General features: G+C 41.7%; 1 protein-coding gene across 3 annotated transcripts in view; it reads right to left on the bottom strand.

Annotated features, from left to right (window-relative positions):
* Positions 1-265: 265 nt before the first annotated feature.
* TRAPPC9 (trafficking protein particle complex subunit 9) overlaps positions 266-25,112 on the bottom strand; it is a 1,025,445-nt gene continuing 1,000,598 nt past the window's right edge. For all 3 annotated transcript variants that reach the window (XM_072602984.1, XM_072602985.1, XM_072602986.1), the window contains 2 exons: positions 8,516-8,739; positions 266-2,934 (listed from right to left, as the gene is read on the bottom strand). In XM_072602984.1, the coding sequence (XP_072459085.1) occupies positions 2,761-2,934; positions 8,516-8,739 (398 nt within the window). In that variant the 3' untranslated portion in view covers positions 266-2,760. The remainder of the gene's footprint in view (positions 2,935-8,515; positions 8,740-25,112) is intronic.

The raw sequence follows: 25,112 nt of genomic DNA, 5'->3' as shown, positions 1-25,112 counted from the left end.
AGATGGCCTAGGATGCAATGGGAGACCTTGGTACCTTTAGGCCAAGGCCTATTCGGCCCAAGCTAAGCCACCAAATTCTGTAGGAATGTGAATTATTTTTATGGTGTCAGTGGGAATGTTGGGAACAAGGCTTATGACAACAGTCTTGAACAAAGTTGGCCATAAGGTCACTTTATTCTTCCTGTAGAACACTGTGGATTTCTTGGGTCAAAGAGGGCTAGGGCCAGATTCTAAAACCACACCCAGGAAAGCACACAGACAACTGTTGTTTTAGCAATGGAAGATTTTTATTTGGACAACTGAACTTAGAGGGGACCCATATTTATCGAGAGCAGATGTTCTGAGTGTTACAAGCAGGACAGTTACCTTTTGATTCCAGAGAGAGCCAAGAGCCCAGGATAATCCTCATCTTTAGCTTAACCTCCCTGCTGTGTCCTCACTCTGTCAAGGGCTCCTTGACACATTGCATGCAGGGGCTCTGCTTCTCCTTCAAGAACCATTAAAAAATCATCTCTGCCATTGAAGGTGGACAATGCCACATCTCTCTGAGCAGGGCAGGGCAGGGTAATGTGGCCAGAAGCCTAGTGGGCAGCATCACTAGATGGTGATGTTCTCATCTGCTGTAGAGAGACCGGGGAATTATGGATTGGTAGTAACTCAAGACAACTCAAACCTCTAGAAGCATTTTGCTTGGGAAGAATGGATGGTCATGACTGAAAGTATAGCCTGGTAGGATCAGGTATTATAGGTGAGAGCCTCACTAACAGCTGGCTTCTGCTTCTGATAAAGGTGCCTTAGGAGCGAAAGTATCGGTGGACCCTGACTGGGGAACAGGAACAGGAAAGCCTGGCTTGAGATCTTTCAAATTTTCTAGATAGTCTTGTTTTAAAGTTTGCTAAGTACCAGGACAGGAATGTGGCTGGATGAGGCTGTGGGAGGTGAACAGGACAGGGGCCAAAGGGAGTGGGATATGACAACCATCAAAAATGAGACTATTCTCATCCTTCCTTAGCTCTGACGCTTGGCTGAGGAAGGAGCTGGGACAGGGTCCTAGTTATGTTCAGAGCTTTCCCATCTGCTAGTCGTGGAGGCCCAGAGAATGAGCCCTTTCTAGTACCATGAGGTCCTGGCCTTTGCCTCCTGATAACACTCTGGACTTTTTGTTTCTTTAAACTGAGGACCCTGAGAGTCCTGCTAAGGCAAGTACAACACTTTCACCATTCCATGTGGTAAACATAGATTATATGTTTTTCCCTCTATTGGGAATGTTGAATTATTCAGTTAAAGACAAATCTTACTACAGTAAATCAAACTCTCCCATTTCCCCCCTCCCAGACCACTATGGAAACATAAACATCTGGAGAAAATGAATATTGGAAGCAGTGGCTAAATTCACTAGACCAATTAATTCTGTAGACAGCAGGTAGACATAAGGTTGCCAAAGCCATGTTAGGCTCAGACAGTTCCAAAGGGTTAGGTGTTAGGCCATTTGGTTCCAACAAAGTGGTCTTGTCTTTTCTTACACAAATATACAAAGTATAGTAATGGTGTAAAATCTAGGTAAGGGCAAGAGAACCCCAATCCACATCCCTGAGTGCTCTCACCTGGGCACTGGCAGCTGGAGGCATAGTGCTAGGGGTGGGGAACCTGGGGCCTCAAGGCCATGTACTCTCCAGGTCCTCAAGTGCTGCCCTTTCACTGAACACAAACTTCACAGAACACATCTGTTCTGTGGCCTCGAGACCACAGGTTCCCCACCCCTGACTAGGTTTTACCCAGGGAGGGAAGGCCCAGAGATGGGCCTTTGTGGTAGAGAGGAAACTGTTTTTATTTATTGAGGATAACCTCTCTCTCCCAATGAAATAGCAGAGGAAGTCCCAAGATGACTGATTAGCTGTCAGTCTAGAAGTCTGATATTATCTAGGGAGAGATGAGGAGTGTTTAGTTTGATTCCTTTCTCTGGGAACAAGCCTCTCTTCCTTTAGTGGGAGCCCCTTTAGAAATGACTCCATGCCCATCTGCACCCTCAGCCTGCCTTCTCTCTGGGGCTCTGCTCCCCAAAGGGCTGTCAGTTGGGATGGCAGTTTTTGCCTAGAATTAAGCTACAATTGGGGTCAAGGGGGTGTAGAAACACCAAGGCCCTCTAAGGCTAAAGCTGTATCTGAATTGGCTAATCACCTGGACCGTGGTAGGCTGTAAGTGATCCCCCAGCCCTCATTTCAAAAGCTAAGGGAGGCAGCCCTCTGTCTGAAAGGCAGAGCCCTAGCTTTCCCATCTCAGGGGTATGGTGTGATGTGTTGCTGACCACACCAGGGCAGGCATAGCCCATAAACAGGGAAATGAAGAAAGAACTATAACTTGTCACTTTGGGTAAAGATTGAGAAAGCCAGGGGTAAAGGGACAAAGATACAGATGGAGCTGGGACTGCAACCTACCTTCTGCTCCCTCATCCTGGCTTTCAGAGAATGTCTGTGTTGGGGAGAGAGGACGTGTGTGTGTGTGTGTGTGTGTGTGTGTGTGTGTGTGTGTGTGTGTGTGTGTGTGTGTGTGTGTGTGTGTGTGTGTGTGTGTATACACCCTTCAGAACTTGTGGAGCTTGGGGATGGGTTACTGGTACAGCTGCCTCAATAATGGACTTCTGCCTTTCTAAGGACATTGGGTACTTAGCCTTGGGAAAAAATGGGGGTTCAAATGTCACTGTGGGGTCCAAATGGCATGTGGGCGAGGCAATTTCCAGTCTGCCTGAGCCCTATGTGATCTTCAAGCCTGGAGGTCAGGCCCTTGGGCTCGGATGTGGATGCTGGGCAGGCAGAACCAGGACAGCGGCAGCTCCTTACTGGTGGTGTCTTCATGGAACTTGATATTTAGGTAGAAGTCACCAGTGTAGAGGAAGAGGAGGGCACCCAGGCACACAGAGTTCTCTGTTGGCCGAACCTGTTGTGGGATCAAAGAAGGAGCCTGGTGAAATGCTACTGTAACAATGAGTGCAAGTGCCTAGATGGTATTTTAGAAAGCATTTTGCATGTAATATCATGGTAAATTTTAGACAAGCAGTATCACGCACTGTTCCTGCCTGCCCCTGCAGGAAACACTTAATAGATGCTTGTTGACTGACTCATTGACTTGCTCATGTTGTCTTGCACTCTCCAGCCTATGTACGTTAACACAAACCATCCCCTATGCCTAGGAATGTACACCTTCTTCTCTGTAGCTGCTGTAAACCTTTTTTGCCTTTAAGGTCCAGCCCCTCTTAACCCTCCTACTAAAAGGGACCACTGCATCCTTCAATTTTCTTGGCAGTTATTAGAATCTCTTTCAGAATCTCCATATCTTAGTGTAACAGTAAGTACCCCTACATACATGGAGGGTGGGCCTGCTATCATAGGTTCTTAGATCTGCATTCATGAAAGGAAAGCAACTTTTGGGGGGGGGGGGTGCTCCTTAGAGGCTTCCCAGAGTCCTCATCTGGCACTCAGACTTTCTTACCAGAACTAAGCCCCAAAGTAAAACCTCACGCTCAGAGTATTTACACCTTTTTTAGAACCAGAGGGCATCACAAACCTTAGACCCAGTGCCTCAACAGAAAAAACAAAAGGTACTTGGGACCCTCCTACAAAACAACTCCTCTAATAAAGCTTCTCACAGTGGGCAGGTCCATCAATGGGTGGGAAAGATCTTTAATCACATCAAAACAATTAATAATACAAATACATACACTGTTTCTACCGAAAGAAACTCTTGAGATAGAAAGCATTATGAAGTGCAAAAAGGATAGTTTTGATTACATTAAACTGAAAAGTTTTTGCACAACCAAACCCAATGCAACCAATTAGGAGGAAAGCAGAGAACTGGGAATTTTTGCAACTAGTAACAGGGATAAAGGCCTCATTTCTAAAATATATAGAGAACTGAGTCAAATGTACAAGAATACAAGCCATTTCCCAATTGATAAATGGTCAAAGGATATGAACAGGCAGTTTTCAGAGAAAGAAATTAAAGCTTTCTATAGTCATATGAAGAAATGCTCTAAATCACTATTGATTAGAGAGATGCGAACCAATACAACTCTGAGGTACCACATCACACCTATCAGATTGGCTAACATGACAAAACAGAAAGATGATAAATGTTGGAGAAGATGTGGGAGAGTTGAAACACTAATTCATTGTTGGTTGAGTTGTGAGCTGATCCAACCATTCTGGAGAGCAATTTGGAACCATGACCAAAGGGGTACAAAAATGTGCATACCCTTTGACCCAGCAATATTGCTTCTAGGACTGTATCCCCAAGAGATCATAAAAATGAGAAAGGGTCCTACATGTCCAAAAATATTTATAGTAGCTCTCTTTGTGGTGGCCAAAAACTGGAAATCAAGGGGATGCTCATCAATTGGGGAATGGCTGAATAAACTGTGGTGTGTGTGTGTTCATCCTTTATTGCAAAAGAAGACCATACCATCAGAGAAATAATGATGTGACTTGCACTTGACTTTGTTTTGAGTGACGGAGGGCTGTGCAGGTCACTAGCCTCACTTGCCCTCCAGAGTCATCTGAATCCAGTAACCAGATATTCATCAAGATGACTGGAGATGACCCAGGATGAGGCAATTGGGGTTAAGTAACTTGCCCAAGGTCACACCACTAGTGAGTGTCACGTGTCTGAGGTGAGATTTGAACTCAGGTCCTCCTGACTCCTGCACTGGTGCTCTTTCCACTGTACCACCTAGCTGCCTGAAATTTTGGTATATGAATGTAATGGAATACTATTATGCTATAAGAAATGATGAACAGGAAGACTTCAGAGAGACCTGGAAAGATTTATATGAACTGACGCTGAGTGAAAGGGGCAGAACCAGGAGAACTTTGTACACAATAACAACTACAATGTGCGAGGAATTTTTCTGGTAGACTTAGTACTTCATTGCAATGCAAGGACTTAAATAATTCCCAATGGTCTCTTAAGGCAAAATGCCTTCCACATCCAGGGAAAGAACTATGGAGTTGGATCGCAGAATGAAGCAGATCACTTTCTTTTGTATTATGTTTTGGTTTGTTTTAGGATTTCTCCCATTCATTTTAATTCTTCTATGCAACATGACTACGGTGAAAATGTATGTAATAGGAATATATGTGTAGAACCTATATAAAACTGTATGCTGTCTCAAGGAGGGAGTGAGGAGGTAGAGGAGAAGGGGGAAAGGGAGGAGAAAAATCTAAGATATATGAAAGTGATTGTAGAACACTGAAAACAAATAAAATTAAACAAAAAACTCTTGTTTCTATACTTTACTCTTTGTAAAGACTCTTGATTGACAATGGCAAGATTCAATCAGAGGCACTTGATTATGCTAAAACAAAAACAGTAAAAGATCCTATTTTGATTGCTATCACACTTAGTATAGAGCTTAACACATAGTAGGCTTCTTATTAAGTGAATGAATGGGATCCTTCCCTAACAGATGAGAAAATTGAGGCTTATAGAGGTGGAATGATATGCCCAAAATCATAGCCTCATGGAATTTTGCACTGGAAGGAATCTTACAGATCAACCTGTTCAAAGTCATATAGCAAGGATGTGCAAGAGCCAGGACTAGAAGTCAGAGGTCTTCACTGGCCCATAGGGCCCAAAGTTCTTTCTACATACCCCAAAGTGCTGTTTGTACAGATAGTGAGTGACCACAGCCAGGACTCACACTTAGGTTTTCTGATATTAAGTCCAACGCTTTTTCCAAAGGGATAGTTAATCCATTTTTCCTCCTTTATTATTTTCTAAATGTAAAGTTCAGGTTACTAGATGCCACTGATACAAATAAGCATGGATAGATTGTTATTTGCATCATTGGAGAGAACTCTTGAATTAATGAGATCATGGACTCATGTGGAGTAATTGTATGACTTAATGTATACCCCACCCAATTCCGTTCTAATACTCTTGGATTCTAATTTGGAGGAAATGTATTGTGCTGTGGTAGCAGGAATCAGAGCAGTCAAAAGCAATTCCAGCTCCTCTTTTCACGCTGGCTAGGTTTCAAGTATGTGTCCAGCGTTGGACACGTGGAGTTTGACACCAGAGAGAAGCTCGGCTCATGACAATGACAGTATTCAAACCAATAATAATGGTAACCACTAGCAATGACATAATGCTTTAAGATTTGCAAAATGCTTTACAAACATTGTCTCATTTGATCTTCACAACAACCTGGGGAAGTAGGTGCTATTATTATTATACCCATTTTACAGATGAGGAAAATGCAGGAGAGAGAGGTAAAGTGACTTGCCCAGGGTCATACAGATGGTAAGTATCTGAGGCCAGATATGAGCCTGGCCTCATATCTTTCCTACTCCAGGCCCAGTGCTCCACTCACTGTACCACCTAGGTGCCTTAGGCTCATTACCAGAAGAATAAATGCACATTTTGTTTAGACACTCTAATATTCCAATAGATCTGTGATCTCATTGACGGGTGGTACGTAATTCCCTCCACTGATGCAAATGACAACCCAATCATACCTAGCTATCTTGTGTGCCATATCTTCCCATGTGTTCCCTAGAAAGGCATCTGTCCAAAGTGCTGGGGAACTTTCTTGTTTCCTTTTGACATTGGGAGAGTGCCAATGGAGCACAAGGGCTGTTTAGGCAGGAATATACTTCCACCTATTTTTCTACTTTCTATTGGTTTATTTTAAATTAAAAGAATAAATCTTTAAAATAGCATTATATTAAACCAGTCACCCTAAGCTGAATGTAGCACACTGTTGCTCATCCTTTGCTCTCCCTACATGATCCGCCTATCTTCTTTTTCAGTCACATATTTCTTTGATAATATCCTTTTCCTTTGTAATTCCTTATTTATAATGTGTTGTAGGCTGCTGATTCCCACCATGCTGTCTCCTTTTGAGCATCCCAATAGGTGATCATCCTTTGCAGGAACTGTCTCAGTGTTATGGAATTCATTACTGCAAAAGTCATTTTGGATAGCTGTGATTGTTAAATTCTTCCTTATATTAGACCTCCCTGTAACTTCTACTAAATTGTCCTACTGTTATACTCTGGAAGCAGAAATCAAGTCTGTTTCCTTTTCCACAGTCCTATCTGCCTACATCTGAAGGCTGCAATCAAGTCTCATCTAAGTCTTCCCTTTTTCAGGATAAACATCTTAGGTCCCTTCAAATGATTCATACAGCATGGTCTGCAGTCCCCTCACTACACTTCTTTGACATATTCCTGTTTGCCACTGCCATTCCTGAAATATGGTGACCAGACCAGACTACTCTACATATGGCCTTACCAGACATCAGGATGATCCCCCCACTATGTATCTTAATGGAGTCTATGATTCAATTAATGTTTTTGTTTTTAAGAAAAAGCTGTCAAATCACATAGTTGATTCATACTGAGCTTGTTGTCCCTAAACCCTTTACATTTTTTCCTAATGTAATGCATATAAAGGCACCTAGTAAATACTTCAGGGAGACATAGCAAAGCCATGATGGGAACTCTTCAGGTGAAAGGACTTTAGGTGAAACTGGAGAGCATGGTTGGTTATACAAGGTCAGGCACTTGTAGTTAAACTGAATTCTCTTCTTAATTACAACTATGATTCCTGAAGCTTGGGCCTCACCTTTTCCTAGCCTGCTCTAAGACCCTGTTGTTAAGATCCCTGGTTTTGACCTTGTGGCTATTTCAGTCACAGACTCTTGCATCTGTACCATTCATCAGCTCAATTCTTATCCACCCTACCCCCTTTCCCCCATCTGCATAGAAACTTCTGGACTCTTTCCCTACTCTCCATACTGAGTCAAGGCCAATCAGCACCATGGATAGCACTTAGTTTCATCCTTATTGAGACTACAAAAGAATAGTACAGGAACATGTTGTTAGTTGACCTTGAAGACTGGTCTCCCACAGCCAAGATCCAAAACTTCTTTCTGCAGTCATTTTTTCATCTTCCTAGTCTATTCTGGTTGCATGGCAGCAACATGTGGTATCCTTTCCTCTTGGTCTCTCTTTCACCTCCCCTAAGCTAGAATTTTTGTTCTTCACTTTTCAGTTTCAGGTACCAGTGCCTCAGCTTTGGCAGTGATCCATGTCAGGGGCCAAAAAGCTCTCTGAGAGACAGGACTTAGTGCAAATTTGTGGAAAGGCCTTTCGTCTCATTAGTCTAGCAACATACTTGGCTTTAAAAAAAGGCTTCTTTGAGAAAATGAAAAATAATGAGGCAGGGCTTGAGCTGTAGATGACTACCCTCTGCATCAGGCACTGGTTTGATTAGATGACCTCAGAGGCTCCTCCAACTCAAACATGATATGATTCAGTACCTCTGTGATTCTAAGATTCCACAGTTCTGTGATTATAAAATTCCAATGTTCTATGACTGAAAAATTCTATGTGGCTTGGATTATAAAATTCTGTGCATAAGAAGATAAGAATTCAGGACTAGATAGAGCCATGGAGGAGCACTGGGTCTGGAATTTTTTTTTTCCCTCTCTGTTTTTAAACAGAACAAACCAACTTACTGAATCAATGTAAAAGGTATTGGAGCCCACGAAGGTGATGGCATCCTGAAGCTCATAGTTGTGCACTCCATTCTGGTAGTCTTGATAAGGGATCACTGTGAGGGCAAAGGGTCCCACATTTCGCTTGCTCCAGTTGGTTAGCCGCACTTCAAGTGGGATGGGGTCACCAACGCGGCAGTCTGCCACGACGTCACAGTCACACAGCTGTCCATCCACCAGCACATCTGGAAGGCAAGATGAGAAAACCACCAGTGAGTGAATAGCTGCATGAACACAAATCAGGACATCTTTACTGAGTAATTACTGTGTACCTAACCATATACTATGTGCTGGGGTGGGAGATATGAGAGAAGGAGGGCAGAATCAGAGGATTAGAAGAGACAGTCCAGGACTTTCATCTATTTGGACAAACATATCTTAACATGTCAAGCAGTCAGAGTACAATCACATATTACAGGTGTCAAAGGAAAATAACAATGGTATCTTACTTTTATATAACACTTTACAGTTTTTAAAGCATTTCCATATTCATTCTCTTATTGCATCTTTCTAAAAAATGATTTCATTGCATTTGCATGACAAGCCTGTGACATAAGTCATGACAATTATGCACCCTCCAGGAGAGGTATGAATATTATACTTCTTCCATGTGCTGTCCTCTAGAGGTTTGAGCCTTTATTGGACATAAATCACATTAAATCTAAAATCCCATGAAAAATACATAGTTACAGACATTTTCATCAAAAAGTATCTTACATGATTTGTAAGATAAATTGTACATTAGTGGTGTCAAACTCAAATAGAAACAAGAGACACCAAACTCTATGAAAAAGATTCCTGTAGGTTGCATATTGACTTAGAAAATTACCTATTACCATTATCTATGTTCTACTCTATTTTTATTTATTTTGTTAAATAGTTCACAATTACTTGGGCAACACTTGAGAGTGTTGTGGGCTGCAGGCTGGCTGTAGCAGGCCAAGTGTCTGACACCTCCTCTGTATGTGCTGGGAATTTAGTGAATCCTTTTTAAATGAATGAATGACATAACAATGTAACAATACCATGGACCTATCTCAATCAAAAATCGTATATTTACTAAGTGACCTTTTCTGTGCTAGGCATTAGAAGATAACAAAAAATAGAATGATAATAATTGATGTTCTAAGAACATAGATATGATTGTTGTTATTATTGTTTAGTCTTATCTGACCCTCTGAGACCCCATGCATCATAGAATTCTGAATGGGGGGGCTCATCGACTGATGTCACATCTTTTGACATTTTAACACTGTTCCATGGGGTTTTCTTGATGAAGATACCAGAATGGGTTGTCATTTCCTTCTCCAGTGGATCACCTTTGAGGCAGCAAGGTAGTGCAGTGGATAGAGCACCAGTGCAGGAGTCAGGAGGACCTGAGTTCAAATCTCACCTCAGACACTTTACACTCACTAGTTGTGTGACCTTGGGCAAGTCACTTAACCCCAATTGCCTCATCCTGGATCATCTCCAATCATCCTGATGAATATCTGGGCACTGGATTCAGATGGCTCTGGAGGAAAAGTGAGGCTGGTGACCTGCACAGCCCTCCCTCACTCAAAACAAAGTCAAGTGCAGGTCACATCATGACTTCTCTGATGGCATGGTCTTCTTCAGCAATGAAGGACGAACACACACACACACACATACACACACACACACACACACACACACACACACACACACACACACCCCTTTTGTTAGAACTTTCCACTATAATCTGTCTTGGGTAACCCTTCATGCCATACCTCATAGTTTCTTTGAGCTAGGCAAGCATGGACAAGGCAGATATGATTATTATTGACGTTTAAAGTTTGTAAAGAACTTTACATACATTATCTCATTTGAGCATTATAAATACTTGTGCCTGAAAACATAGCTTTTAAGTATCAGAAACAGGACTGGAACTTAGGTCTTCCTAATTCCAAGTCTCTCCTTCTACTATACTAGAGAAGTGATTATACCTAAGTCTTCCAGGCATTCCCTATGTCATGCTGCACCATAATTCTTACTTTCAAGAAGCTAAGAAGTGAGATTTACATGCATAAAACAATGAGAGAGTAGTTAAGGACTACATAGTCTAATGGAAAGAGTACTGGATTTAGTTTCATACAATTTGGGCACAAGCCTTGGCTCTATCATCTCTTAGCCATATGATCATAGACAAGTCACTTTATCTTTCTTAGTCTCAGTTTTCTTACTTGCAAAATATGTATTGTAGTTCACATTTCTAAATAGTGCTTCTAGGTTTACAATTACTTTCCTCACTATAACCCTATGTTGTGACTAGTGCAACAATCATATGCCATTAAACAAACAAATAAACAAAAGCTCTAGATCTGTGATTTCACTGGCATAGGGAAGGCCTGATGAGGAATTGCCTTCTACCAATATGGATCAGTATGAGTTCTGCAACTTTGAGTTAGGGGGAGATGCTTTAGGCACCTAGAAGTTCAGCGATTTACTCAGTGACATACAACTATTATTTGTCAGAGAAAGGACATTGAACTTAGGTCTTTCTGATTAAATGGCTGACTCTTCTTACTATCCTACAGTGCTGATGATCCCCATTGTAAAGATGAAGAAACCAGGGCCATGAGAAGTGTCTTGCTCAAGGTCACGTAGCAAGTATTGGCAATGGTAAATACTTGTACTGCTGTGGGGACAATGATGATAATGTAGGTCAGCTGCTCTTTAACCAAAATGTACTATAAACACCTGCAATCACATGAACTACTACTGAGCCTAAGTAGAATAGGCCAGAGAGGGAGAGGAGACAAGGACATTGGATCCTTGGAGGAAGATAAGCCAAAACTTCACCCACTCTACAATTTTGTTGAGCCCCAGGTCCATTTTCTACCTCTAATGCTTACAGTTCAATGCTTATGTCTGAAAGGAAAATGTTTTGATTTCCCATTGGTGATGGATTCCAGGGTAACCAGGGAAGCACAGAATGAACTTCATCATTTTACTTTAATCTGCTCAGAAAACACAGCCTTCTCTAATAAGAATCCTTTCACTTCTCATTTTTCATGACACTGACTTTGTATTGCATTTAGATAAGGCTTGGACCCAGCACCTGATCTGCCTTCTTTCTACTCTTATGAATACAGCTCTAATTCAGGTATCATTTCCTCTCAATTCACTCAATTATTATGATACCTTCCTAATCTGTCTCTAACTTTGCTCTTTTTTAATCCATTCCTTATGGCATTTCCTGAGTTATCCTGATGTGGAAGCCAACGTCCTCAGCAGTACCCCACTGTGTACAGGAAGGAGAAAATGCAAATTGCTTTCCCTGGCACTCTGTTTTCTGTGATCTGACTCCATGCTTACTTTATACCACTACACTTCAGGTACTCTCTGTTGAAGCTGTCTGGACTACCAGATATTCTCTGATCTTACTCTGCCCTCTCCAGCCTTGGTGCATTTTAAGCACATAGAATCCCCTGGGATGGACTCCTTCCAATCACTATCTCTTGAACTCCTTCCCTTCTTTCCAAGTCCATCATAGGGGCTGCATCTTCAGGAACCTCTCTCTACATCCCACCCCCCTCTTAGAAATGATTTCTCCCTGTCCAATTTCTCATAACCACTTCTATGCACATTCTGAGTGCATTGGATTTCTTTCTTTATGTCTCATCCTCATGTCAGATTTTAAGTTCCTTGAAGGGTAGAGATTTTGCTGTTTTTTATCCTTGTTTTCCCCGTGCTGAACACAGGTTCTTCAACATATCAGGTTTTATATCCAATGTTTGCTGACTTGCTTGTGGAACTGAATTCTCAAGATCTGTCCTTGTGAACTGAATGTGTTGCAGCCATGTCCAGCATCCTAGCCTTCAGTGACTGCCTTCTTAGTGCTGATCAGCTGGAAAACCCAAGAAAAATCAGAAATGGATCTTCTGTATGAAGTATTTTATTTTTACTGAGGCAGGAAAGTGGGTTACTGAACTTAATCTGAAGCAATAAAAAATCTTTTGTTGCTTAGAAGGGTAAGCTTCACTTATTTGTAAAAGCCTTGTTTTCTGACAGTGTTGGGTAAATGAGGTTTGACTGTGTTATGTGTGAATGGGCTAATTTTATATTTGTTGACAAGCTACTCTGTAGTCATTCTCAAGTAATTTCTTATATTCATGCTTTGTTTTCCCACATACTCCTTGGGGAAAAGAGGGAAATCACCAGAGAATCCTAGGATCACAGAGTTGAAAGGGGCTTTAGTGGTCACCTAATCCCACCCCTCCTGGATGGACGTTTTCCACAACATCCTTGACCATGGCCACTCCATAAATGCTTGCTGACAGTGTTCTCAGAAAAGCAGCAGCTCAGGCTAGAAATGATGATTAACCTTGTGTTGACACCCAGCTGTGGTGTCCCTGCCAGCATACCAGAATGAGAATGATCTTTGAACTCTAACTCCAAAAGCTGTACTTGGAGGGGGTGAGGGTGGGGGCTCAGATTCTATGCAGGGATAGAGTTAATTACATTTGTGGCTTCTGCATCCAGAGCTCCTAGGAGGAAGTCAGGCCCTGCAAACACTACAAATGGAATTGGTTTGCTTGGAATGAAACTGATTTTTGCTTATGTTATTTATAGATCTCCTTCAGCATTTCTTTCCCTAGAAGGAGGCTGGGAAGGGGAAGGCTATTAGTGTGATACTAAAGTCAGTGTGGTGTAGTGACAAGTATGTTGTATTCAAATCATGGTCCTATTATTTGCTACGTGGGTAATGTTAGGCAAGTCAGTTTGCCTTTCTAGGTCTCAGTTGCCTTGTCTGTAAAATGATTGGGCTACATGACCTTTAAGATTACATTTAGCTCTAGATTCTAAAGTATTACCTTCTGGCTGAGGAGAATCTAGGGCTATCTTAACACACCCTCTGCCCCAGGGCTATGATGGGGAGGGAGGCAAATGCTGGTGCAAAACAGAGGAAATTAATGTTTTTATGCACCAAATTGCCACACAATGTATATTTGATATATACATAATTTCACAGTTTCTTAGAGGGGAAACTATTAGTAGCAAAGAAATTTTCTCACTGAAGAACTATTCACAACAAGCAGATCTGATTTCCAACCTGGGTTTCAGTTTGGGAAATGCTGCTCTGGCAGAAAGCACCCTGAACTTGTGACCAGAAGCCTTGGTTCAGTGGCCTCAGATCTACCACTTACCAGCTGTGTGACCTTATTTACCACTCAAGCCATTTTGGCAGTGTGGTACAGGGGAAGGAACATGGACTTTGTAGTCAGTGGACCTGGGTTTGAATTCTGACTCTGTTCCTTATTATGTATGACCTTTGGAAATAGACTTTCTTTCTCTGGGCCTGTTCGCCTCCTCATATTTTTTTAAGGTTAGGGGAGCTGGGAGGGATTAAACTAAATGATTCTTTGTTTTCTACCTAGTTCTTTAGATGGATGCGAGATCTCATCTGTGTGGCCACTCTCTCCAGAAAATAAGATCAAAAGCCCCCCAAGTTTTTATCTGTGAAGGCTTCATCAATGTCCACTAGCAATTCCTCCACAAGGGATCCACCTAACATTGGAAGGACCTTCCTTGAGATTTCTCATTGCATGGATATTAAGTGGAGCATGAAGGTTGTCCACTGTTACCCTACGCTCTCATTATAAGACCAGCTACACAGTTTTGGTAAAATACATATCTGAAGATGTCCTGAAATATGTCACTTGCCATGTGTCTCCCCAATGCCCTTTGGATGACCCAAAGCTTTATTTAATTCTTCAGAAACCCTGGTATTTCATGACTCTCAGAACCACCAGAAAAATACCGATGTTAAAAAGATCCTACTCTGGAATCTATAAATTCTTTGTTGTTGAACATCAAACAATCTGTAAAGTAAGAATAATCATTGGACAACCTACCATACAGCAGTGCCATGGGTTCACATGACATAATAGCTGTTAAAGCAGCAAATGTGTAAACATAAGTTGTGATATAAATATGAGATATGGCAATGATGATATCACCCAGGAAGATAAACCAAAGCAACAGTCTGTGTGGGAGGGGTTGTACTGAGATACCTCTTCTGTAGGGACTATGTTCTGAACAGTGTGAAGAGGGCATAGAGGGCTAGAATAATGCCACTATCTGTGTCTTGTCATTAGGCAAGCAGACGGAATGATGTTAATAACAACTGGCCCTTATACATTGCTTTCAGGTTCGTAAAGTGCTTTATATAACATCATCTCACTCAAACAATGGTGATTATTGGTGTTGTCCACAGACAATGTTTGCTTGATAATCTTGGAAAGGCCTAAAAGCCCTAGCTATAAAAGTTAGGGTTCTTTGTTTTTATTTAGTAATTTATAATTGCAGAGAGACCTGACAAATGGGACAATGTATAGAGAAGGGTAACCAGGATGGCGAGAGGGCTGGAGTCCAAGAAACATGAGGGCAAACTGAAGAAACTGGAGATGTTTAGCCTGGAAAAGGGATTTGTTGGGGGACATGGCAAATTTCTTCAAGTATCTGAAGGGTGTTCACAGAAGAGAAATCGGCTTTATTCTGTTTAGCACCAAACTGTACAACTAGGATGAGTAATGGGTGAATCTGGTAGAGAGATTGCTTAAGACTGTAAAGGAAAAAAAAAACTTCCTAATGATCAGACCTGTCCCAAAGTGGAATGGACTGCGATGGAAATGGTATGTGATTAGAGGTCTTTGTGTAGTGTCTAGATAACCACTGAGAGGCAATGATGATGATGATAAAAACAGCAATGATATTGGCATTTTTGTAGTATTTTAAGGTTTACAAAGTACTTTTCCAATGTTACTGCATTTTATTCTCATAGCAACCTTGGCAGGTAGGTACTGTTATTATCCCCCTTTTATAAATCAGGAACCTGAAGGACACAGAGTAACTGGCTTACAGCAGTTTCTGAAGCCAGGTCTGAATTCAGGTGTTCTTGTCTCTATCCTCTGTGCTAGCTAGCTGGTGTAACGGGGATTCCTTATAAACAATGATTCGGAGATCCCTTTCTCCTTTGCAATCCTGATTCTGGTCTTCTAAATCCATCATTTTATTTGACATTCACTGCAATTCAGTGAGAGGACAAAAAAGTTTCTTATTATCTCAGAGAGGTGAGGTAACTTGGACAGTGTGATACAGTAGCAGGGTCTAAGGAAAATGACCATATTTTTTAAAAATCTGATTTTATTTTAAAGGAAAAGAGCCCCATCCCTTTTAGATATGCTGTTAAATATTAACTTGCCAGGCTAAATGAAGAATTAAAAAGCCAAGCCCAAGGGAAGGCAGTATAAACCTCCAAGGGCTTTTCAGTACAAGTACTCTTACCCTAGGGAAGACAGTCCTGTCCTGCCCTGACCAACAGAATGATAATAAAAGTTACCTCACTCAGAGGGATCTCAAATTTTAATGTCTTCTCTAGATTTATACTTGTCTCTTTTCAAATCAGAAGCAGATTCTGAAATCTTTCCATTCCAAATAGAGCAAGCTGATCTTGTAGAAGAGCCCGGCTTATTCCCAGTGTTCAAATAACCAAAAGACAGGTACTACAACTGTTGTTATATACTTACACAGATGAAAGAAACTGAGGCTGAGATAGGCTGTGACTCTAAAATAATAGATGAGAGGTAGAAGGAACCTGAGAGGTCAATCTAACAGAAACAGCTTTCATGAGCTCATTAGGAATCCCCTTTATAGCGTCCCTGACAATCTTCTGGCTTGAAAACCTCCAGGAAAGCTCACTGACTCCCGAGGCAACTTATTTCACTGTGATACAGCTTGGCTTGTTATTAACTTCTTTCTGTTGATCCAGAACCTGCCTCTTTCTGACTTTCCCTATGCTAAGTCATAAGGCAACCCCCTGGAGATGCACAAAGAACATCTAACCCCAATCTCATTTGCTTGACAACTAGCTCTAAAAACTTCTAGAATCACGAAAAACTGGGGAACATGCCACCATATCTACTTCATTCAGTGTTACTAGTCCCTCTGCCAATGCGGCCATGATGGGCATGCACCTCAGGAAAACTTAGTAGATGGACAACAAATCTGAGGGAAATAAATCAAACCTCTCAGTGAGCAGGATGAATTAGGAACAATCTGGTAACTGTTCTTTTAAGTAGGTCAATTAACCATCTTCAGACTCACAGTGAGAGAACTTCAGAAGCCTCAAATTTACCTGCAACACCATTAAATGCAAACTTTAAATACCCTTATTTTCATTCCTTTGTTCTTGAATCTATCTAGGCACAAATGAGTTCTTCCTCTCACCTTATACAACGCTTATATCTTTGTTCTATTTTAAATTACTTGTGTCCATGTCCTATCCTTCAGTTATAACTGTATGCTCCGTGAGGGCAGGGAGTTTGTTCTATTTAACCCTATCATTTCCACACATACAAATGGTCCTAGCTATTGTTCTGTGCCATACTCAGACCATACCTGCATTCAGTTCAGGGGGTCACATTTCAAGAAGGATATTGCCAAGCTGTAGTGTGACAAGGGTGGTGGGGAGGGTGACAAGCATGGTGAAGAGGCTAGACAACATGACATTCAAGGACTGATTGAAGGGGAGGAAACACAGTATAAGAAGCACTGACTTGAGTCAGGGGATTTGAGTTCCAGTCTCCTCTCTGTGAGTCACTTAGCTTTTCTCTGTAAAATGAGGTTGTTGGCTTCTCTTGTCTGTGGTTGCAGAACTGTAGCAATTAGAATTTAGGGCACTATTCAGAGAATAAGAAGGGCTTACTGGTTGGGTGGTGAAGGTAACTACTGCGGCTACCTGGGCATTGTTATTCTTTCTCAATGATGAAGAAAAGAAGGAGCTCAAAGCCTAATTCCCAGCAGAACTGGGAGATACTCACTTCTGACCCCACCTTCCTTCCTATTTGGTTTGGAAAGGAAGAGGCAGAAGGAGAAACAGAGTTCTGTCTGTCCCTCATGGCTTGCTAGCTTAAAGCCAGTGCTTACTTATTTCATTTATTTCTCACCATACCCATCTGCATTCTTATATGTCAATGTGTCTGATAAATGCAAAATCTGCCAGTCATCTAAAAGACATGAGGAGGCTGGACCGAATGGTCTCTAACAAGATCCCTTGCAACATTTAAATCTAACACCTATGATTTTATGTTTAGTTTGGAGAGGAGAAGACTTAAGGAGGCCATGATAACTGCCTCGAGTGTCTGAAGTGCTGCCGTAGAATAGAGAGATCACATTTCTTCTGTTTCGTGCCAGAAGGCAGAACTAAGAGTAATGAAGCCACAGGGAGGAAGATTTCAGCTGTTCATAAATAGAGCAGGCCACCTCAGAAGGGAGCACTTCCGTGATGACTGGTTAGGGATGGTGTATGGCTCAGGAGGGACTTGATGACCTCAGGGAACCTTTCTCATTCTGAAATTCTGTGAATATGAAATATTGTGCTTCTCAATTCAATGATCCCTTTGATTTCACAACTTTAAGAAAGAGCTTTTGACTCTGAGTCAGCAGACCCTGGTTCTAATACTGATGCAGCCACTAATTTCCCCACTAAAAGTTCTGAGAACTCTCAATTCCAGGCTGAGGAAGGAGGCCTGAGGGAGGTGCTTATGGGCTCCAGTCCTCTTTCTTTCAGCATCCTAAGCTTGTTTTCGCTAAACAAACCTGTTCCTTCTCTTCCCTCTTCATAGCTTTCCCTGTTCCCCACTTTTCTGACTCCTCCAGCAGGTAGTAGCACATCTTTTCTTTCTCTGAATGGAGGATTCAGATTCATTACACACACACACACACACACACACACACACACACACGCCTTGCTCTATTTGTTTGCCCATTCTGAGCTTGCCAGTGTGTATGTGTGGTTTTTTTAAATTGTAAATTCAATTCAAACAAAAGACAGACATGATAGCTGTCAGCTTTACGTGTCTCCCAGGTATGGTCACCATGCAAAGGCTGAATTAGTGTTCTTGCTGTCCTTGGCTCCCATCAGACAACTCTGTGCACAGAGCAGGTCTTCTGGCCCAGCCCAACACCTGCCCTTTGAACTGGGAGACAAGGGCCTTAACAAGCTCACTCCACAGCAACCGCAAATAGTGTCAACAGAGTCACTGAGCTGGTCATAATTGAGCATCAGCCCCAGGATTTAACTCTTTGCATAAACATAACACTAGTAATAATAACTAACATATCGAGGGCAGTTTACAAAGCACTTTCACAGGCATTACCTCATTTGATCTCTGTTCTACGTCCCTTCCAGTGCTGACATTTTATGATTCTATGGGCTTAACTGTGAGCCTAGGAAACAAATGCCATCCACTCATTATTCAAATGACTTTTAGCAGGTAGTAGAGTTTGATCACTAGCACCTGACAAGAGACACAGACATCAACAAGGAATGCAGTGCAATGAATGGCAACCTAATGTTTCTTTCTTAAAGAGATGCTTCAAAGGTGCTGGATGGGGTGGGAATCAAGAAACAAGTGGAGCCTCAGGCAGTAGATGGAAACTAATACGACCTACCAGAATCTCAGAGAACAAATCAGAGGGGTCCCTTCCACTCCTAACATGATCCATTCTATGATTCTATATGGGGAAAGAATCATCAGACAAACTCACAAGCTGGAAGGAACTTCAGAGGCTTTCTAATACAATCCATAACAGATCAGGAATACTCAGTACAACATCCCACAGGAGGGATCATCTAGTTGCTACCTGATGATCCCCAGTGACCAGCAGCTCACTGCCTCTCAAGGTAACCCAGCTGATGTGAGATTAATTTGATTGTTGTGACGTTTTTCCTTTTATAAAGCCAAAATCTGCCTTCCCATAATTTCTACTCATTGTTCCTCTTTCTACCTCCTAGGGTCAAGGAAAGCAAACATAATCCTTCTTTCGAATGAAAACCTTTTGCACACTTGAAGACAATGTTTACTCCCACCTCCACCCCTAATCCCACCTAGTCATCTTGGCTGAAAAGTTGGAAAAATTGAGTATAGGCCTAATGATATGAGGACTGTTTGAGGGTAAGCCCAGCTAGGGTTGGAGAGGCTCATTACCAGGTTGGCCCCTGGCAGCAATCTTTTGGGTCATGATAACCCTCAGAGGCCATCTACTAAGTGGAGGGATCATCCATACAGATGAAATTATACCTTCCTCAAGTACTGAAACATGTAAAACAAGCACTTTTGTTTGCCATGTAACATGTATACTACTTCTTATCCTGGGAGGGAAACAGCAACAGTTATTATTGATAATCACTCTTAAGTAAGGAGGGTGCAGAAAACAGCCCTTATGTGGATCTTGGGCAGGAGTCTAGTATGGTACAATCTATGGGCTTCAGGTTTAACGTTTTGGGAGAGGAAGGGAAGGAAAGTAAAGAACCTAGTCAGTAAATCCCAAGTTAACTGGGCATCCTCTGGCCATCCAAATTTACCTTTCTTTGTATAGGAGAAGAAAGGGGAAGGGGAGACAGATAGGAGAGGAGAAGCTGGGTCCCCATTCAGGCAGCTGGGTCTGCTCACAGATTGTTGTGTTTGTCCTTCACTGCCGAAGAAGACCACGCCATCAGAGAAATGATGATATGACTTGCACTTGACTTTGTTTTGCGTGAGGGAGGGCTGTGCAGGTCACCAGCCTCAATTCTCCTCTGGAGTCATCTGGAAGCCAGTGACCAGATATTTAATTATTTTTCTTTGCCTCATTAAAAGGGGCCATCCCCTGACTACTTCTTAAACAGGCCTATTCATTGAATGGGCGTTACCTTACCCTAAGCGAGTACCTAATACGCCTTAGCTTAAAGGGGCCAAGGTTTGCCATTATATCCTGGGCCATCTCCAGTCATCCTGATGAATATCTGGTCACTGGATCCAGATGTCTCTGGAGGAGAAGTGATGCTGGTGATCTCGCTCAAAACAAAGTGTAAGTCATATCATCATTTCTCTGATGGCATGGTCTTCTTTGGCAACGAAGGACGAACACAACAACAACTTCTTACCCTACCAAGCTTCTCCCATGTATTCAGACAGTTTTAGAGTTTATATTTAGAAAATTCCTTTAGGAAGGGATTCTTAGAGATCAGTTAGTACAATACTGTCATTTTGAAGATGAAGAAACAGTCTCAGAGGAAGGAATGACTTATCTAGGGTTTTAGCAGAACTTAGGTCTTCTGGATCCTCAGCCTTCTATTTTAGACCTTCCCCACTCTTCTCATTGCACCTCACTGCCTCTTATTGGAAGCCTATGATTTGACCTTGATATAGAAAAACAAAAGTCAGATACCTCCTGGTCCACCATCACCACCAAGGGAAACTCAGTGAGCTTAGAGGCAGAGTCAATAGAAAAGGAAATCCAAACCTTTGCTCTCAACATTTTTTCTTAAGAAAAGGCACAAGGCAAAGTGAAGAATTACTTGATCAAGTGAGGTTTTGAGAAACCAAAAGCAACAATTCATATTTCCATAGGACTAAACTTAAAAAGTATGTGCACAGACACAGATGGTATCATTGATTTTCATAGTTCTCCTTTTCTGAATTTTCCTAGAAAAGTTTCTCTGGATCTCCCCCTTTACTTTCTACCCAATTTACTTTATATCTTTTGCTTAAAATGAATGTATAGGATGTATGCTCTTTGAGAGAAGGATCACACATGTAGATCTAGAAGAGACATTAAAGATCATTCATTTCAACCTCCCTAATACCTCTTCTTTTACAGCTGAGAAAACTCAGAGAGGTTCAGTGATTTTGGCCAGGATCACACAACTTGTAATTGTTGGAAACATGACTTGACCCCAGATCTTCTTAACTCTAAGGCCAGAATTCTACCCACTGTACCATGTCTTTTCCCCCTATCTTTTTATTTCCCAAAGAGTCTAGCACACAGCCCAATAAATATTTGTTGCATTGAATAAAAGTAGGTATGGCAAGTATTATATTCCCCATTTTACAAAAGGAAAAATCTTGCTGAACTTACGGGGCTTACCTTGGGTCAAACAGATAGTAAGTGAATGAGCTGGGAATTAAACCCAAATCTCAGGCCACCTCTCTAAGAGAAGCTTGAGTCTCTGGTAGAGAAAATAAAATTCATCCATTAACACTCAGAATCTTTAGAGGGTCACACACCAGGTTTTAATTTTCTCCTAATGTGGGCTCTGTTACATGTTGAATCACCTTCCCTAGAGCTTCCTGAAGGTAAAGGTTGAATGGCCATCTCCTCTGGAGTGTCCATCATTTGGACAAATGGCAGGCAATAGGACAGTTCTGTGGATGAAGATATGTTTCTTTTGCCACACTCATGCAGAGTAACTGGTTTCTCAAATCTGCCTCTGTCAGAAATTCCATCTGACTAATCTTGACCTTCTCTCTTTGAATCCCTAGAGTACTGATCCACTGAGCCACAAAATTTCATATTTGATTCTATGTCATCTTTCTTGTTTTCCATCATTAAATATCTCATCACCCTACCTATAATGAAAGTTACTTGAGAGAGGGGCACTTTGTCTTCACCTTTTTTTTTTTAAGGAAGGCAGCCAGGTATGGTTTAGTGTAGGTACTGAGCAGGAAGTCAGGAGCCCAGGGCTGTGGTATGAGTTCTGGCACTGATTTTTGAGTGTGATTTTAGGCAAGTCACTTCACCTTTCTAGGCCTCAGTCTCCACTTCTGTAAGATGAGAGGGTTGAATTCTACGATTCCTACATAACTTTTAGGATTTAGAACTGGAAGGAGCCTTGGAAATCATTCTAGTCTAACCTCCTTGAATTACAGATGGAAAAACTGAGGCCCAGAGTGAATTGTCCACAATTACGTTAAGTAGCAACACGAGGATATGAACTCAAGTTCTCCAACTACAGAGTTAGTGTTCCTACCAGAAAACTGTGGGTTCTACGAGTAGCTATGAGTACCCCACGAGGGCTCAGTATAGCACCCAGCATGATACAGATGCTCAATGAATATAACTGAATATCCTAGAAATTGGTCACAACAGCCACCACATGCTTTGTCTCTTTCATCAGAACATAAACTCCTTGAGGGCAGAGACCATTTCATTTTTGTCTTTGTCTCTCCAGAACTGAGGAGAGTGTCTGATATGCAGTGAATCTTTAATAAATGCTTACTGATTGATGGGTTAGTTTGGTACTTTTTAGCTTGCAGAAAACATTCGACATTTATTATTGAATCTGATACTTAGGAAAATTTATGCACTTACTGGGACAGCTATCCAATCCAATTCAATCAGCATTTATGAAGTGTCTTCTCTGTTCAAGGCTCGGTCAGGAACAAAAGAAGGTAAAATGAAAAACTCTTTATTCTTAAGAATCTCATATTGTGTATCTTACAGCGAAAGAAACTGAGGCTCCAAGAGAGCAAAGTGACCTGCCCAACATTATAACCAGTCACCATCAGACCTGAGATTCAGTCATGTACCTTCTGACTCCAAGACCAATGCCCTTCTCATGCTACTGCTAACATTACATAAAGTGACAACCTCAAATAATTAAATTCCCCTAGGGATCTGGTGCTAGTTCTCTCCTCCACTGCTACAAATGGATCCTACTCCTAGGGACTTGATCAGATTTCATGACGAGGCTCAACGCTGCAAAGGTCATTTGATTCATCATAACTTTTTTCCACCAAGGGAAAGAAAAGATGCTGATGGACTGAGTGAGCATAAACAGTTCAATAAGAAATAGATTTCTCTTGAACTTTTTCAAGGAAATTCAAGATCTGCTCGATACCCAGTTCCTGACTTTGACGTTAGCAATGTGACCCTGGGGACACAACTTCAGGTACTTCTCCTTCCTACCCACCTTACAGAGGATCCAGGAGAAAAGCACTTTGTAAATCTTACAATCCCATTTAAGTGTGAGCTGTTATTATGATTGTTATTCTTAGGACATTCCATTTTATCCTCAAGGGAAACCACTGGTTTTCCATGAGATAACAGCATAGATTGCAGCTGGGACAATTAGTGGTTGGCTCTGAGATAATAAACAATTAATCACAATATCCTGGCCAGACTGCATCTGGAGTAATGTGTCTAGTCCTGGGTGCTACATCTCAGGAAGTAACTGACAATCTGGAATCTGCCCAGAGGACAGTGACCAGGATGGTGAGGAGACTAATCTCATTGGGATTAGCTGAAGGAACCAGGAGTGTTTAGCTTAAAGAAAATTTAGTGGAAACACAATGGATTGAAAGGTCTGTCACTGAGAGGAGAGAGCATTGTCTTATATTGCTTTAAGGGGGTAGTTGGAAAGTTCTGGATATAAGGTGGAAATATAGGTAGATTTGAGTCAACAGAATCAACCAATCAATTAACACTGATTGTCTACCTTTTATGCCAGGAGAAAAAAAAAGTACTTCCCAATCAACTGAACAACCTCAATAATAGAAGGACCTCAGACAGGGAGGAATTTCTTGTTGCTTGAAATATTTAAGAAGAGGATAGATAACTATCTGTCAGGTATGGACTTGTAGAGACTGGACTAAATGACCTTTGAAATTGCTTCAAATTTTAATGTGTAGCTCATCTCTGTTGTGTGCCTGCTCCGTCTCTCTGTGAGCCTTTCCACTATGATGACCACGTTCCTGTAACTTCATGTTGGGTGTGATTTAGCTGAAGTGATGTGGTTTTCTTTGTTTCTGACCGGCACCTGCATCTTGGAATTCTAAGGCATTCTATTGTGGGGTGATGGCAGGGGGAAAGGGGAATAGTGGGGGATACAAAGTCAAGAGACTTACACAAACAGGGACCATGGATAAAATAGACTTGGAACAGAAAGGGACCACAGTGGTAATCTTGTCCACCCACAGGTAGACAAAGTGAACTGCTCAAAGTTACACAGATACTAAGTGGCTGTGCGAGGATTCTAAGCTGTTTCTGACTATAAATTCAGCGCTCTTTGATGACACCAGGGTTGGAACAGAGATACAAATGCTGAAAACAAAATGTTACCACTTCCCCCATGCATGGCTGCTCTCCTCACTAAATAACAAGCTGGCTTCCCCAAGTCTGATTTGTTTACTTGTATGACCTAAAGTCCAGCCAATCAAATTCAAAGTAGCTTGTCTGGGCACCCAGGCCTCCTGAATGAAAGGGAAAGAGCAGGTGTCGCAGTCTGCATTGTTGTTGCTGGTTCCATTAAGTAAAAGATACAATCGTGTGCAAATCAGTGGAGGGTGGCTGGCTTATTAAGCCTTTTTTTCCTCGGAATTATTTGTGTACTTTTGGGAGGCAGAGAGGTCTGGGTTATCAAATTATCTGCAGAACAGGATACTTATAACTTATTGGAGCTTGGTGAAGCCCAGATACTGCATTAGAAGATACGGTGATACCTTATTAACCCTTGCCCAACCACTGTGGGGTTAACCAATGACTTTTCTGGGTGCTAGAAAGATGAAAGGAAACTCTAAACCAGAGGAATTTCAGTTCCCCTTGTAAGTGAAGCTCAAAAGTGATGTCATTCTACAGAGCAGGTACCATGGCTTTCATTTCTTTTGCATTTTCCAAAGAACGTAAGGTGCCTAGTATATAAAGGTACTTGGTAACTCTCGTTTATACAGTACTTGTAGGTTTAGAGGACAACCCTGTAATGCAAGTAGTATAA

Source organism: Notamacropus eugenii, chromosome 4 (assembly GCF_028372415.1).
Source record: "Notamacropus eugenii isolate mMacEug1 chromosome 4, mMacEug1.pri_v2, whole genome shotgun sequence".
In the NCBI taxonomy this organism is placed as follows: domain Eukaryota; kingdom Metazoa; phylum Chordata; class Mammalia; order Diprotodontia; family Macropodidae; genus Notamacropus; species Notamacropus eugenii.
Note: the sequence above shows the minus strand (reverse complement) of the source record. Positions and strands in the feature narration are given on the sequence as shown.